Source organism: Spermophilus citellus, assembly GCF_964194105.1.
Source record: "Spermophilus citellus genome assembly, chromosome: 10".
Classification (NCBI taxonomy): Eukaryota; Metazoa; Chordata; class Mammalia; order Rodentia; family Sciuridae; genus Spermophilus; species Spermophilus citellus.
This window is the reverse complement of record NC_138197.1, coordinates 117,556,481-117,569,468: the sequence shown is the minus strand read 5'-3', so window position 1 is coordinate 117,569,468 and position 12,988 is coordinate 117,556,481. Positions and strand designations below refer to the sequence as shown.

General features: G+C 35.1%; 1 protein-coding gene across 3 annotated transcripts in view; it reads right to left on the bottom strand.

Moving 5' to 3' along the window:
* UTP20 (UTP20 small subunit processome component) overlaps nucleotides 1–12,988 on the bottom strand; it is a 91,404-nt gene that overhangs the window by 66,457 nt on the left and 11,959 nt on the right. For all 3 annotated transcript variants that reach the window (XM_081309298.1, XM_081309299.1, XM_081309300.1), the window contains exons 12-18: nucleotides 11,328–11,506; nucleotides 8,157–8,312; nucleotides 7,932–8,020; nucleotides 6,203–6,308; nucleotides 3,072–3,222; nucleotides 2,357–2,419; nucleotides 1,452–1,610 (exon numbers count right to left, since the gene is read on the bottom strand). In XM_081309298.1, the coding sequence (XP_081165424.1) occupies nucleotides 1,452–1,610; nucleotides 2,357–2,419; nucleotides 3,072–3,222; nucleotides 6,203–6,308; nucleotides 7,932–8,020; nucleotides 8,157–8,312; nucleotides 11,328–11,506 (903 nt within the window). The remainder of the gene's footprint in view (nucleotides 1–1,451; nucleotides 1,611–2,356; nucleotides 2,420–3,071; nucleotides 3,223–6,202; nucleotides 6,309–7,931; nucleotides 8,021–8,156; nucleotides 8,313–11,327; nucleotides 11,507–12,988) is intronic.

Genomic DNA, 12,988 nt, shown 5'->3' with positions numbered 1-12,988 from the left:
TTATTATAAAAACATAATGAATTTGTAACTTAAAGAAAATCTAATAAAGAATATTACAAAGTATGTCTCTAGTAAACTAATTTAGAACAATAAAAATAATTTATCATTCACTTATTCTACAAATTTCCTTTGAAAACCTGTTCAGTGGGGCAAAGCACTATGCTTAGATGATTAACACCTAAATTGCTCAAAGAAAATATCTAATCTAATGAGTGCATAAGGAAAAAAAAAAAAGAAAAGAATATTATCTATTGTCAAGAAGCACAACAATCATCTTTGTAAACTAAAGATTGTAGAATAACTGAATTAAGATGAGGGAGAGAATGTCAGTAACAACAAACTGAACTACCAAGGCACCCTAATACCTGTGCAAACTCTCAGATATGTCAGTCTGTATAGTTCCCCTATATAAACTACATTCTCTCAGACTTTGCTTCCCTTACATATATTCTTCCTCTCAAATGGAACATTATCCCCTTGTGAGGGTACAGTCAAACATCACCCCTGCCTGAAATCCTTGAACACTGTCTTACACATTCACCATGGAACCTGCCCTACTGTAGCACAATGTGATGTCTTTGAAACATCAGTACATGTTTGATAAAATATTAATTTTAATAATCTCAAAGTTACCATACAAGTGCTTAATAGGTGCTACCTACTGTTCTAACATTTTGTATTTATCTCATGTAATTCCCAGAAAAAAGCAGTGAACTAAAAGTATTTTCCCAATTTCACAAATAAGGAAACTGAGTCACCGTGTAGTTCTAGGTTCAGTAAGTGGCAGAGCTAGGCCTTGATTTCAACAACCTTGACCACTCTATCTAAACTATTGTGTGATGATGCCAGGGACTACAAGAATCAATTCTGACTCCTCACATAACACAATTCGGCCTCCTACCTCCAGACCAATTATTTCTTTATACTCTACCCTTCAAAGCTTCTTTTTAAAGATGGAATCTAATTTTAAAAACATTATATGAATAAAACTAGTTTAAAAGTGAACTTTTGACAAGAAATTATTCACAAATTAACCCAATCTTTAAGGTCTGAGGTTAATGAAGTTAAACTGCTAAAAGTGACGTATTTTATGCTAAAATGTAGTGCTACACGCTGAAACTGGAGAAACATCAGAGACCCTAAACAAAACAAACTTTTAAATTGGTCACTTCCCTATTCTACCAGAAAAAGCAATCATAAAACTAAACAAAGACTGGTCATAAGTGTTTCAAACCTTCATGTAGTCAAAAAGTGGGTACTAAATTATTCCTACTATTTAACAGGCTGGTAGAGCTAGTTAACTCACAGCATCTAAGAGAATTGTGAATTTACCTGTTTAAAAAATTTTTCAGGGGGTGAGGGGTGGGGTGGTAACTATTTGATATGCTTCACCAAATATGATTTGAAGTGTAAATTAAGAAGGAAGAAACAGAAAAGGATGGTATTTTTACCTCCTGTAACAGCCCATCAGGTACTGCAGTCTGCACCACATCATGCCTCAGTTTTCTCAAGTGAAGAAGCTTCTCTCTATAATCACTCACTGTTGCAGGAACAAGTTCTGCCTGGCGTAATATAGCAAAGGCAGACTGCCGCTGACACAGCCCGTCACCCTGAACAGCCAAACACAACCCAAGCAGATCAACATTGGGGTTTATCCAAAAAGTAAAAGAATATTACATATAACTAAAGGTCTGAAAAATAAAAATAAAAAAAATAAACTAAAATATATTAATGTCTTAGGTAACTATTTTTGTTTGGTTTGGTTTGGTAAAATGTTCATTTTTCCTCACACTATTTACTTTTTGGCAGGTAACTTAGGTTTAGTGTTTAGCACAGGAATGTAAAGTGAACAAAAAAGTAATTCTCACAGTGACTCAAATTGATTAGCAGTATCTATTGAAATAAAATGTATATATACTTTTACTATACAATTCCAATAGTTTGCATTATAGAAATATAATATATATAACCCTACACAGAGGTTGTGAAAGGAGGTTCACTACAGTGTTTACCCACCAAATAGGGAACTGAAAAACTAAGATATTTTAAACGTGGAATACTATTCAAAACTTCAAAAAATAAGGTAACACAATAGGTACTAACATGGAAAACTTTCATGATAACATCTGCTTTAATTATGTATGTATACTGAAAAAGTTTAAAAGAATATTCATCAATTACCTAGATTTTTGTTTGTGGTCTTATTGTTAGGTGGGAGTAAGAATTCAAAAAGATATCAATTTCCATGAGATATTTATAAAGTGTGTTAGTTTTCTGCAAAGATAACATTCTGGAAATTTAAAAAATGTGTAAAATTGTGTTTTTAAAAAACCTTCCACTCAAGCAGCTATAATACCTCCATGAATTCTGGAAGCCGAATGTCAAAATGGTTTAGGATCCTTATTGTCAAAAGCCGAATCTAGGGAAAGTAAAAGGCGTATTTCACTTACAAATTTATATGGAGGAAGAAACTCATTTACAGCCAGTAAGATCTAAGTTTTATAAAATAAAAAAAAGATACCATTTGACCAGAGTCATAGACACCTATTCTATCCCTTATTTCATATCCAACACCAACCAACACCTAATTCAAAGAGCATATATATTTAATGACCAGACCAGATTAAGACAGCGATGCTGACCAATATTCCATATTGTTTTCCTGAATGATAACACTGTAAGTACTTCTGTAAATAAATGCAAGGAACTGATTAAGCTTATAGTTCAACCAAAATCAGTATTATTTTTATTCCTAAGTAACCTCCTCATATATTTCCACACACCCAAATGACCACCAGAATCATCAAGGGGGCTTTAAAACACCATGTACATTTTTCATTTCCACCCTAACCCTACTAAATCAGAATCTTTTGGGGTGGGGACCTGGCATTCATATTTTTATTAATCTCCCTAACTAATTCTGCTGCAGTTTGCAAGCTAATCTTTAGGAATCCTTGCTTTAAAGAGAAATCATTCCACAGCAGCATTTTCTGATTAAGGAGCTCTCATGACTTCTGGCTATACACATAAAAGCAAATGGAGACTGCGAACATCCCACAAAACGGTATTACCTTAGATATACCAGTAGAAATGTTTCCTTGTAACTTGGGAAATAATTCCATCAAAGCTTCCTCAGAAAGTGGCCCTTTGCAGCCACATAAAGACAATCTCTGATAATAGAGATCAGCCAACAGCAATACAGATGGCTCCGAAGGAAATGTTCTGCAATGAGATATTTATAAGACCCAAATTGCACATACACCTTAGAGGATTTAGACAGTAAAATAAAATTATCACTGTTGAGGGAAATATAAAAGGTAGCATGGACAAGTTTTACTGGACATGTAGCATCATGATTTTAGAGATGAAGAATCTGAGGCCTAGAGACCCTGAGTGTTCTGTTCAGGGCACATAGCTGATTGGAGGCAGAGGCAGGATTACAATGCTATTTTCACTCCATATGCACAGCTGAAAAATGACAGTCACATAAAAAGAAGATATGTAATATTTATTAAGTGTCTGCTGTGTACTAGGCATGGAGCTAGTAAGAGGAGCAGCAGAGGAGTTCTGGTGTAGGGCAGCCCATGTCTTGACCCATCCCCATGATGCATCAGTGGCATAACCTTGAGCAAGCTTAATCTCTATGTACTACCTTCACCCAATAATTATTTACTGAATATTACTATATGCCAGTGACTTTTCTAGACACTGCAGATACAGCGGTTAAAAAAAAAAAAAAAAAGACAACATTTCTAACTTTCTGGAATTGCATTCCAGCAGGGAAAGATAGCCAATAAGTAAACTAACAAATAGTATGACAGTGATGAGTGCTGTGGAGAAAAGTAACCAGAGAGGGAGGTTAGACAGAGACCAGATTATGGAAAGCAGGGATGGAAGGAAATGAAAAAGGGAGCTAAGACGTATCTGGAAGAAGAACATCTTAAGAGGGGAAAGTAAAGCCACCACAGCCTGAGATGTGCTTGTCTGTGGGAACAGTAAGGAGAACAGTCTGGCTGAAACTGAGTTAACAAAGAACAGTGGCTGAAGATTTAGGAGCGGGAGTCATATGGAGCCCCAAGGAATCTGATAAAGATGTTGGATACCACTAGAGCAGGATTTCTCAATAAATATTGGTACTATTGATATTTGGGGCTGGAATCTTTGCAGGGGGTGTCCTCTGCATGGTACGGTGCTTAGTAGCACCCCAGCCTCTCTCCACTACATGCCAGAAACAAGAGTCCATTTCTCTCTCCAGGAGTCAATTTCTCTCAGTTAAGAAGCACTGTACTAGAAGGTTGTGAGCGATGGAGTGACATGACCTATCATCTTACATTTAAAAGAACAATCATTCTGGCTTCTGGTATAGACTAGAGAGCAGTAACACAAGGGAAGAAGTAAGGAAACTCATTAGGCAACTACGACAATGATCCATGCAGGAGATAACAAATGAGACCAGGGTGTTAATTTGAAACTTTAGTTCCCATGGAGAACGCAAGTACCTACATCTTACAGAGTTGTAAGGATTTAATAATGTATAAAGTGTACACACAACAGCAACTTGCATATAATAAGAAGACAATAAATGCATTTTTAACTATTATTGCATAATTATCCAAATTTGTTTGCACAAGGTAAGTACTATTATCCTTTCCTTTTTTAACTGTCCTCTGTTGAGATATAATGAAGCTAAGGTAAACTAACATACCCATGGCCTCAGAGTTACAAACTTCAAATCCAGTCTGAAGTGACAGTGAAACCTAGACACTCAGTGTAATAGCACAACACTGAGAAAGGCCCAGTACATACAATGAAAGATCATACTCTGACCTCAAAAATGGATCCACTTCTGATGGGCTTCTAAGGCTAACTGCCACCTGGCCTTTCCCAGAGGACATAATTACCCCATTCTGGTATGCTATGCATGTGTTTTGTTTCAAACATTCTAGCTGTCTTCCATTGCTTATACTAAGGACTAAAGGATGAGAAATTTTAACCACAACAGTCAAGAAAAGGGGAATATGTAATATGGTAAATATGGTGAATTCAAATAAATATTCCCTCTCTAAAGAAAGTTCATTTAAACCAATATAATTAACCATGGAAGAACATCAACTTCACCCAGATTTACAAATGTAAAGAGATTCTGGATTATTGCCATAAGTCTAATTATCTTCTCAACTGGGTAAGCTAAGTGATCCCGTTTAAATCAATCCCCTGCCAAAAATCCTCTCCTTTCACTCAGAGTAAAAGCCAAAGTCTTTCCTCTACCTAAAGGTCATATACTGTCTGCCACTTCCACCTCTGTGTCCTCTTATTCTACTACCCACCCACTCTGCTTGGCCACAATACACCCCTTGCTGCTCAAGTTTATACACCTATTGCCCCCAGGGAGCATCTTGGACCCCATATCCTTCCTGCTTTCAAGTTTCTTCTCAGGTATCTCCTTCTATGTGAGGCCTTCCTTATTTAGAACTGCTACTCACCCTAACCTTCAGACTCTCCTATCCGAAAACTACTCTGGTTTCTTCATAGTATCTAGCACCTTCTTACATGCTGCTACATATTGTATTTATTTGTTCTGTTTAGTGTCTCTTCTTGCTCCATGGCAGTGAATTCTGTCTACTTCATTCCACTGTGTTTCCCAGTGCCTAGAATACAGCCTGGTACATGAGAAAAGCAAACAAATACTGACTGAATAAAAGGTGCTACTACCAAAATCAGAGGCTAGCCAAACTAACTTAAACAATAAATAGTTAAATAAACTGGATTGTTTCAGTACACAGCAAAAAGATCACAAGGAAATTTTTCTGAAACACATTATGTTATGGTAGGGCAGAATATGATAGTGGTAGGAATGTGTCAGTTGGAATCATTAAAGAGGTTAAGAAAGTTCAACACTGTGCAATGTTACATTTGGGAACAATTGCCATTACAAACTCTTTACACTGCACCTTAATTTACACATATAAAACAATACTCCTTCACAAAGATGAATCTGTATTTAAAGACTGTAAAAAAAATTCTTATTTTAATTGGAGAATCTAAGTCAATATTAAATTTCACTATGTGAATACAATTCATGTATGAAATATCTTAGAAGAATTTTTGTTATGTCTAAATTATAGACAATTATTTTATGTTCTCAAAAACAGACTTAAATATTTTATTCATTATTAAGCCAAATAAAGATCTGCTTACTTACAATATTAAGTTCTTTACACGTTCCACAGGAACCAAATGAAGAAGTTCAGAAGATTCTTCCAAACTTAGCAGAGTACTTACAGCTTGACAAAGAACAAATAAGTTTCCTAAGCACAGAGAGAAAAAACTGCTTATTATTTTTATGACACAACTATCAAGTATCTTATTTATCCAACATCTGATACTTATAGAACAAGTAAACTCACTTTAAAGTGAATCTGTGCCTTCTAAAAATTATCTGTCAGGTACTTGAATTAATAGAAAGGAAAAGAGAAGTTTCCAAGCCTTATATTTTATCTTTTTTAAGGTAAATATATATTTAGAAGTAGAGAATAATAACTTATTTGCTATTAATTGAGATGAGGATGAAATACTGGTTGGGCATCTCTAATCCAAAAAATCCAAAATCTGAAACATTTTGAGTACTGCTATGATGCCCAACAAGTTCCGGATTTTGGAGCATTTCCAAGTTCAGATTATCAGGTCAGGATGCTCAACCAATGAAGCCTATGTAAATATTCCAAAATCAGAAAAAAATCTAAAACACTCTGGTCCTAAGCATTTCAGATAAGGGACACTCAACCTGAGTAATGACTCAACCCTCTGGATCTTAAAAAAGTCAAATTATCTTTGTATAAGACTCTTGTTGATATTATTTTCTAATTTCTAAAAAGTCACATACCAGTAGCTATTACCTTGAATATATTCAACTAATATTAATTAAACCCCATTTAATTTCTAGCTGAGGGATCAGTAAACTGTGGTCCACAAGTCAGATATATTAGTCTGTTTTTATATGGCCTATAAGCTAAGAATGCTTTTTGCATTTCTGAAGGGTTATTAAGGGGGAAAAAAAAGCAACAAAGATAAAACATGTCTACAAAATCTAAAATATTTATTATCTGGTCTTTTTGCCAACCCTTGCTCTACACTCTAGACTATTCAACAGAGCTTTATGCAATGTTAAAAATTATTGTGCTATTTTGTAGCCACAATCCAATATGGTAACTACTAGACAAATGCGGCTGCTAAGCACTTGAGATGTCTTTTCTTATTTAAGTGAGTAAATGACTACCATGTTTATATGTTAACAGAAAATACTGTTCTAGAATAAAACAAAATACTTGCTTTTAAATTGCTGTCTCATGTATATCTTGGTACACGAGAAAAGCAAACAAATACTGACTGAATAAAAGGTGCTATTTATATGGGAGATGTACCCATATATAATAGGCAATGAGGTGTGGGGCAGGGCAGGAAAAGGCAGGAAGGCCTTCTCAGAGGTACTATACCTGAGCTCAGCTTTGAAAGGTAACTAAGTTAAATGAATGACAAAACCTAGAATGGTCCCTAGGCACAGAGAACAAGGGCAAATAGAATATTATGTTGCTCAGGGTGAGAAACAGAAATGCCTGGAGCATGAAGTGTATGCCCAGGGTAGGGCAGGCAAAGGACACACAGAGCAAGACACAGGCTGGGGCTTGAATGGTTTTCTATGCCATGGCATCCTTCTGACACTCGACTTTCCTATGTTCAAGTCACCTTGATTAGGTCAACACATTACAGGGTACAAGTGAAACATGCCCTTCTTATGCTCTTTTTTCCGTATTTATCACATAAGGAGTTATGTCAGAACACAATGTTAGTATTATCCTCTGCTATTACATGTGATTACAATTACTTTATTGTGCCAGAAAAGACAAAGAGAACAAATGGTGATTGTAACTGACCTTTTCCGAAGCTCCCTCTGTCAACAGTCATGAAAAGTGATTCTATGAAGCATGTAACCAGTGATATCACCTTCTCTTTCTCAAGAGGTCTGTCCAAGAAGTAGGGAGAAAAAGGGAAAAGTTCAAACAGTCATCCAATGGCTTTTTCACAGAATGGTAAAGAACGACTAATATATTTTAGGCACATGCTATATTCCTTTCAAAATTAAAAGTTTATTTTCTTACCTAATGTGAGGTAAAACAACAAGGGCTGCCCAAGAATGTGAAAGGTAAGTAGTATTTTTACTTGGGGGTAACTGAATTACAGATAAGAGATGGTCCAAAACTGGAAACTGCTCCTTTCCTGCCTTGGATCTAGTCTTCTTCTGCCTTAAGTAGGACCTATAGGATGAAAATTCAAGTAAATATTTAAAACTGGAGACAATGTAATCACTTATTGCCCTCGAAAGTTTGAAATGACACTGGTTCTTTCTCATTGTGGCACTTCAGGGGAGGAGGGAACTAGTGGTGGTGGTTGAATATAAGTAATTAAACAAATGTGAGTCCTTCCACTGATTTTCACTGTGAGGTCCTTTCAACTCCACTGGCCCTACTTCTTTCCACTTCAATTTGCTTCAAGTCTCTCTCAGTTTTGGATATTACTTCTTAATTTATGTCTTTAAAAACTGGAAGGATAATTCATTCAAATGAACTAGTTTCCTCTATTCCCTTTCATTTTTCATATGAATTTTACAACTTTCCAAATGCAGAAATGTTACAAAATTACTGTACTAAAGTTAACAAATATCACAAAAATGATTATGATTTACAAGTAATCTCCTACTGCTTTACTGTGAATTATTACACAATAACATTTTCTGATATGACATGTGGTTTGGGGTATATTAGTCTATATTATTCTTGCTAGCCTCTTTTTATTCTTGCCCTCATACTCTGCCTCAATTCTATCTGAAAGAAATCTAAAGAAAAGTTTATCATAAAGGAAAATTATTTGTTTTCCAATTTGTCCTCCATGTCTAGTTTTTTGTTTTGTTTATTTTGTTGTTTTGTTTTCCCTTTGGTGCTGGGGATGGAACTCAGGGCCTCAGGCATACCTGGTAAGTACCACTGAGCTATAACCCCATCCCTCCATGACCAGTTACATTAGCTTATTATGCAAAAAAGTGAAATGTCAGGTTTTTTACTCCTATGCCCTTTTTATTATTATAATTAATCAAAAAGTCACATTCTTATTTAGGAAATTATAATAAATGGTTAATTTTAAAGGTCAGCTACTTAAAGTCACCACATCTTGATGTATAGTTTTTTTGGCAGTAACCATGAATCAACAATCTACAAAAATCTTACAAATTATTAAGATGCTTTTAAAAAAAGAAGAAAAAAAAAGAATGATTAGTTGCCATATCATTCCCCACCTTTTTCATACCTGCCATGAGTTCCCTTGTTGTGTTAAGGTTCTATGTGATCTGACCCTTGCTTACCTCCCTCACCTCCTGTCATCCACTCCCCTCCTTCTCTAGAGCTCTTTACCCAAAGAGACTTTCTCTTTCTGAAATAAGCTGAATTTATTCCTTTCCCAAAGTCTTTGTAATAACTCTTCCCTCCGCCTGGAAGTCTTTCATCTGGCTCCCTCCAAGGCTGAATCCTTCTCAGCCCAAACATTCTTGCTCCAGAAAGGAATACTGAGTGCCTCCTTCATGCTCCTTTTTATCACTATCTATAATCATCTTGCTTATGGGCTTATCTGCCTCATTCTGCCCTTCCCATAGAGTATTATCTCCCCGCAAAAGGAATCTTTTTCTTACTCATTGTTGTATACCAGTGTCTCCAACATTACCTGATATTATAAATATTTATCAAATAACAGAATACTCTGAAAAGCAATTTCACATTAATTATCTTTTTATCTTCAACAAACTTGATGAGTGGACTATTGCTAGACTACTGAAACAATTATTTAAAACTATTCACAGAAGGAATCAAGACAAACGTGACCATTTACACATACCATATCTCCGGGGCATGGGAGGGTGAGTAGCAGAGGAATGTTTTCTCAGACAGACAAGGAAGTTGTAGCCCTTGCCTTAAATTAATACATCCAATTTATTTATTGATTTTACCATGTGACCTTCTCAGGAGGATTTGAGAGGGTTGAGATAACAGTGTGAGAAGGTCTGACATCCAGTCACATTAGTGCCTTGGCTTCAAGGAACTCAACCAACAAAGCAACTTCATTCCCATAATGAAGATACCATAATTGTGGCCACTTGCAAGAATGGGCCTGCTAGAGATTGGTTTGAGGTTGCAAAATCAAGAGAAAAGGTTCAAAGGGATAATTCTATAGGAGTTACTCATTACCCACTCTTCAAGAATTGGAGTTCAGTCAATAAAAACACTAAAATTCTGTTAGCACATTTTAATAAAGAAGATAGGTTTAAGGTAGGCAGAAGATGTAAGTAGGTGTTAAAAGAGATGGGTTTCCTCAGAATCTCAAGTTGATCAACCTCCAAAGCTAACTGCTATGTGACTGTGGAGACAGTATCTCCCACTTCAATGGATGCTGTGAAACTTTGAAGCTGAGTGCTCGACACAAACTCAACACATGTGCACTTCCTCTGACTACCTCAAAGCAAACCATAAACACAGAACAGATTGAACTAATCCAACAGGCATGAAACCAAATGTAAACACAAAGGAATTACAAGGGAACCCATTTCCTAACCTACAGTTTCTAGAAGCTTATCCACCTGACTATTTGTAAAACGATAAGCTGAATTCTCTCACATATTTAAATGGATTGCTTTTAACTTCTAAAGGGTTCAACCTGTTTTGAATGAAATTAAGAAAGTAATTCATAGTCCTTTAAACAACTTACATAAGGCAAAAGTATAAAATTTAAAAACGAACAATCACTTCATTTTTTCCTCTTACCATCTCCTGACAACACAAAACAAAATTAACAGTCTTTGTATCCTGGGGGAGATGTTAATTCTCCCCAAATTGATCAAAAGGCTTAATGCAATTCTTTACAAAATCCCAGCAAAGTTTTTCTGTAGACATAGAAAAACAAAAGGAATAGGAATAACTAAAACAATTCTGACAAAGAGGAATAATGAGGATTTTTACTTAAAAATCTCAAAACTTATTTTATAGCTAGAGAATTAAGAGTGTGGTATGGGAGGAGGAAACATGAAATGAGATCATGTTATGCATACTATATGTACAACTTGCTTTTTCCACATATTATGTATTACTCATTTATATATAATCATTGATATTTATCTATCATTATATATGTTAAAACATATAGAGCTTCATTTTTTACAGCATTCTTGGTGCACTATATTTAAAAAGGTAATCTTACCAACACTACAGGAACAGACTTAGAGAACTCACCCCACTGTCTGCTGTGAGAAAACAAGAGGATACTTTTCAATCACCATGGAGCCAGCAGTGGGAGGTGCTGCTTTGTTCAGAATAAGCTTGGCCAAAATGGCCAGGGTTTCATCTTTGACCACATTGTCATCAATTAAGAAGCAATTCTCAATATATAAGAGAAAGCTTGGCAGAAAAAGCTAAAGACAAGAAAGGAAATCACACTTGTTAACAGATAAAAATCCTAGAATGTGTAAAAACGAAAAAATCATAACATTTCAAAAAACCATGAATTCATAATCAAAGGATCAGGAATCCTAGTAGCATTAAAATTCTCCATAGGAACAATGAAAGAAGACAATGCAATACCCTAAAAACTGTGAAGGAAAATGATTTACAATCTAGAATTCTACATCCAGCTTTAAAAATGTATTGTAAGGAGAGAATTTCAGATGTACTAAATCTTTTATTTTAATGGGTTTTTTTAGTTATATATAACATTAAAATCCATTTTGATATAATTATACAAGCACAGAATATTTTATTCTAATCCAGACCTCAGGACTGCCCCTTCCCTTTCCCCACTCCCTTCTCCTTCCCTCTACTGAACTTTCTGCCATTTACCCATAACTGGTTGTTTTAATTAACCAGATGTGCTAAATTTTAAAACTTTTACCTCCATTTACATTCTTGGGAACCCCTGGAAATTAAAATAAGAGAATAAACTGTAATAAGAAGGAAATCTGGGATCCAGGAAACAGGACTGAGAAGGAAAAGGACATCCTATTATAACATCTGTGTAGTGGGTTAAGAAAGCAACCCATTCAGAATGAATTGTAAAAAGAACTGACTGAACTGCTAAATTCTCTGACAGTTTGACGTGTGACAGGTATTTACAATGATGCTGGCAGACAGACTCTAGTTTTTTAAAAGATAAAGTAATTACAAAGGCATGCAAAAAATGATACATAATCATAAACACTCTTTGTTTACAGAAACTATGTGGTTCAACCAAAACCTGTGATGTAACTTTACAACAAAGATGATTTACTTTTTTTTATCCATTTACTATATGAAGAATTCTACAGATTAGGACAAAAACTAACAAACTAAGGAAAAGTAGTATATTCAGATGACCCCAAAATATAAAGCAAATGCCAGAAAAAAATAGCAAAAATCATTCATATTGGTCGGTGCTGGTAAAGTGAATATGGAGGACAAATGACTATCTTTAGATGTATGCCACTATTTTAAATTACATAAAAATGATTAAAAACAAAAACAAACAAATAAACGAAGGTCTGGAGGGAAATGGAAGAAGAAAAGACATAGTTGCTAAGAAATCAAGAGTGAGATAAAATCCACATGGAGCAGAAATGAGATCTAGGACATGAACTATAGAGGTTCTTTTTTTTCCCTTCAGTTTTTAGTCAAATAAAATTATATATTATTAAGAATTAATACAACAGGTCTTTGAATTATAAACTATTAATTCTACCTTTGTCTCCAGCAGACAGTAAGTATACTGCAAGGTTATTAGTTACAGAATGTGGCAAATACTTGATGGCCATAAGAGGAAACAGGCAAAATAAACTCTGGATTTGACAAAAGGATTTGTTCCATCAGGTATTTCTTTTGAAGCAATGAAATAAACTTTCGATCTTCCTCCAAAACAAGCTGTT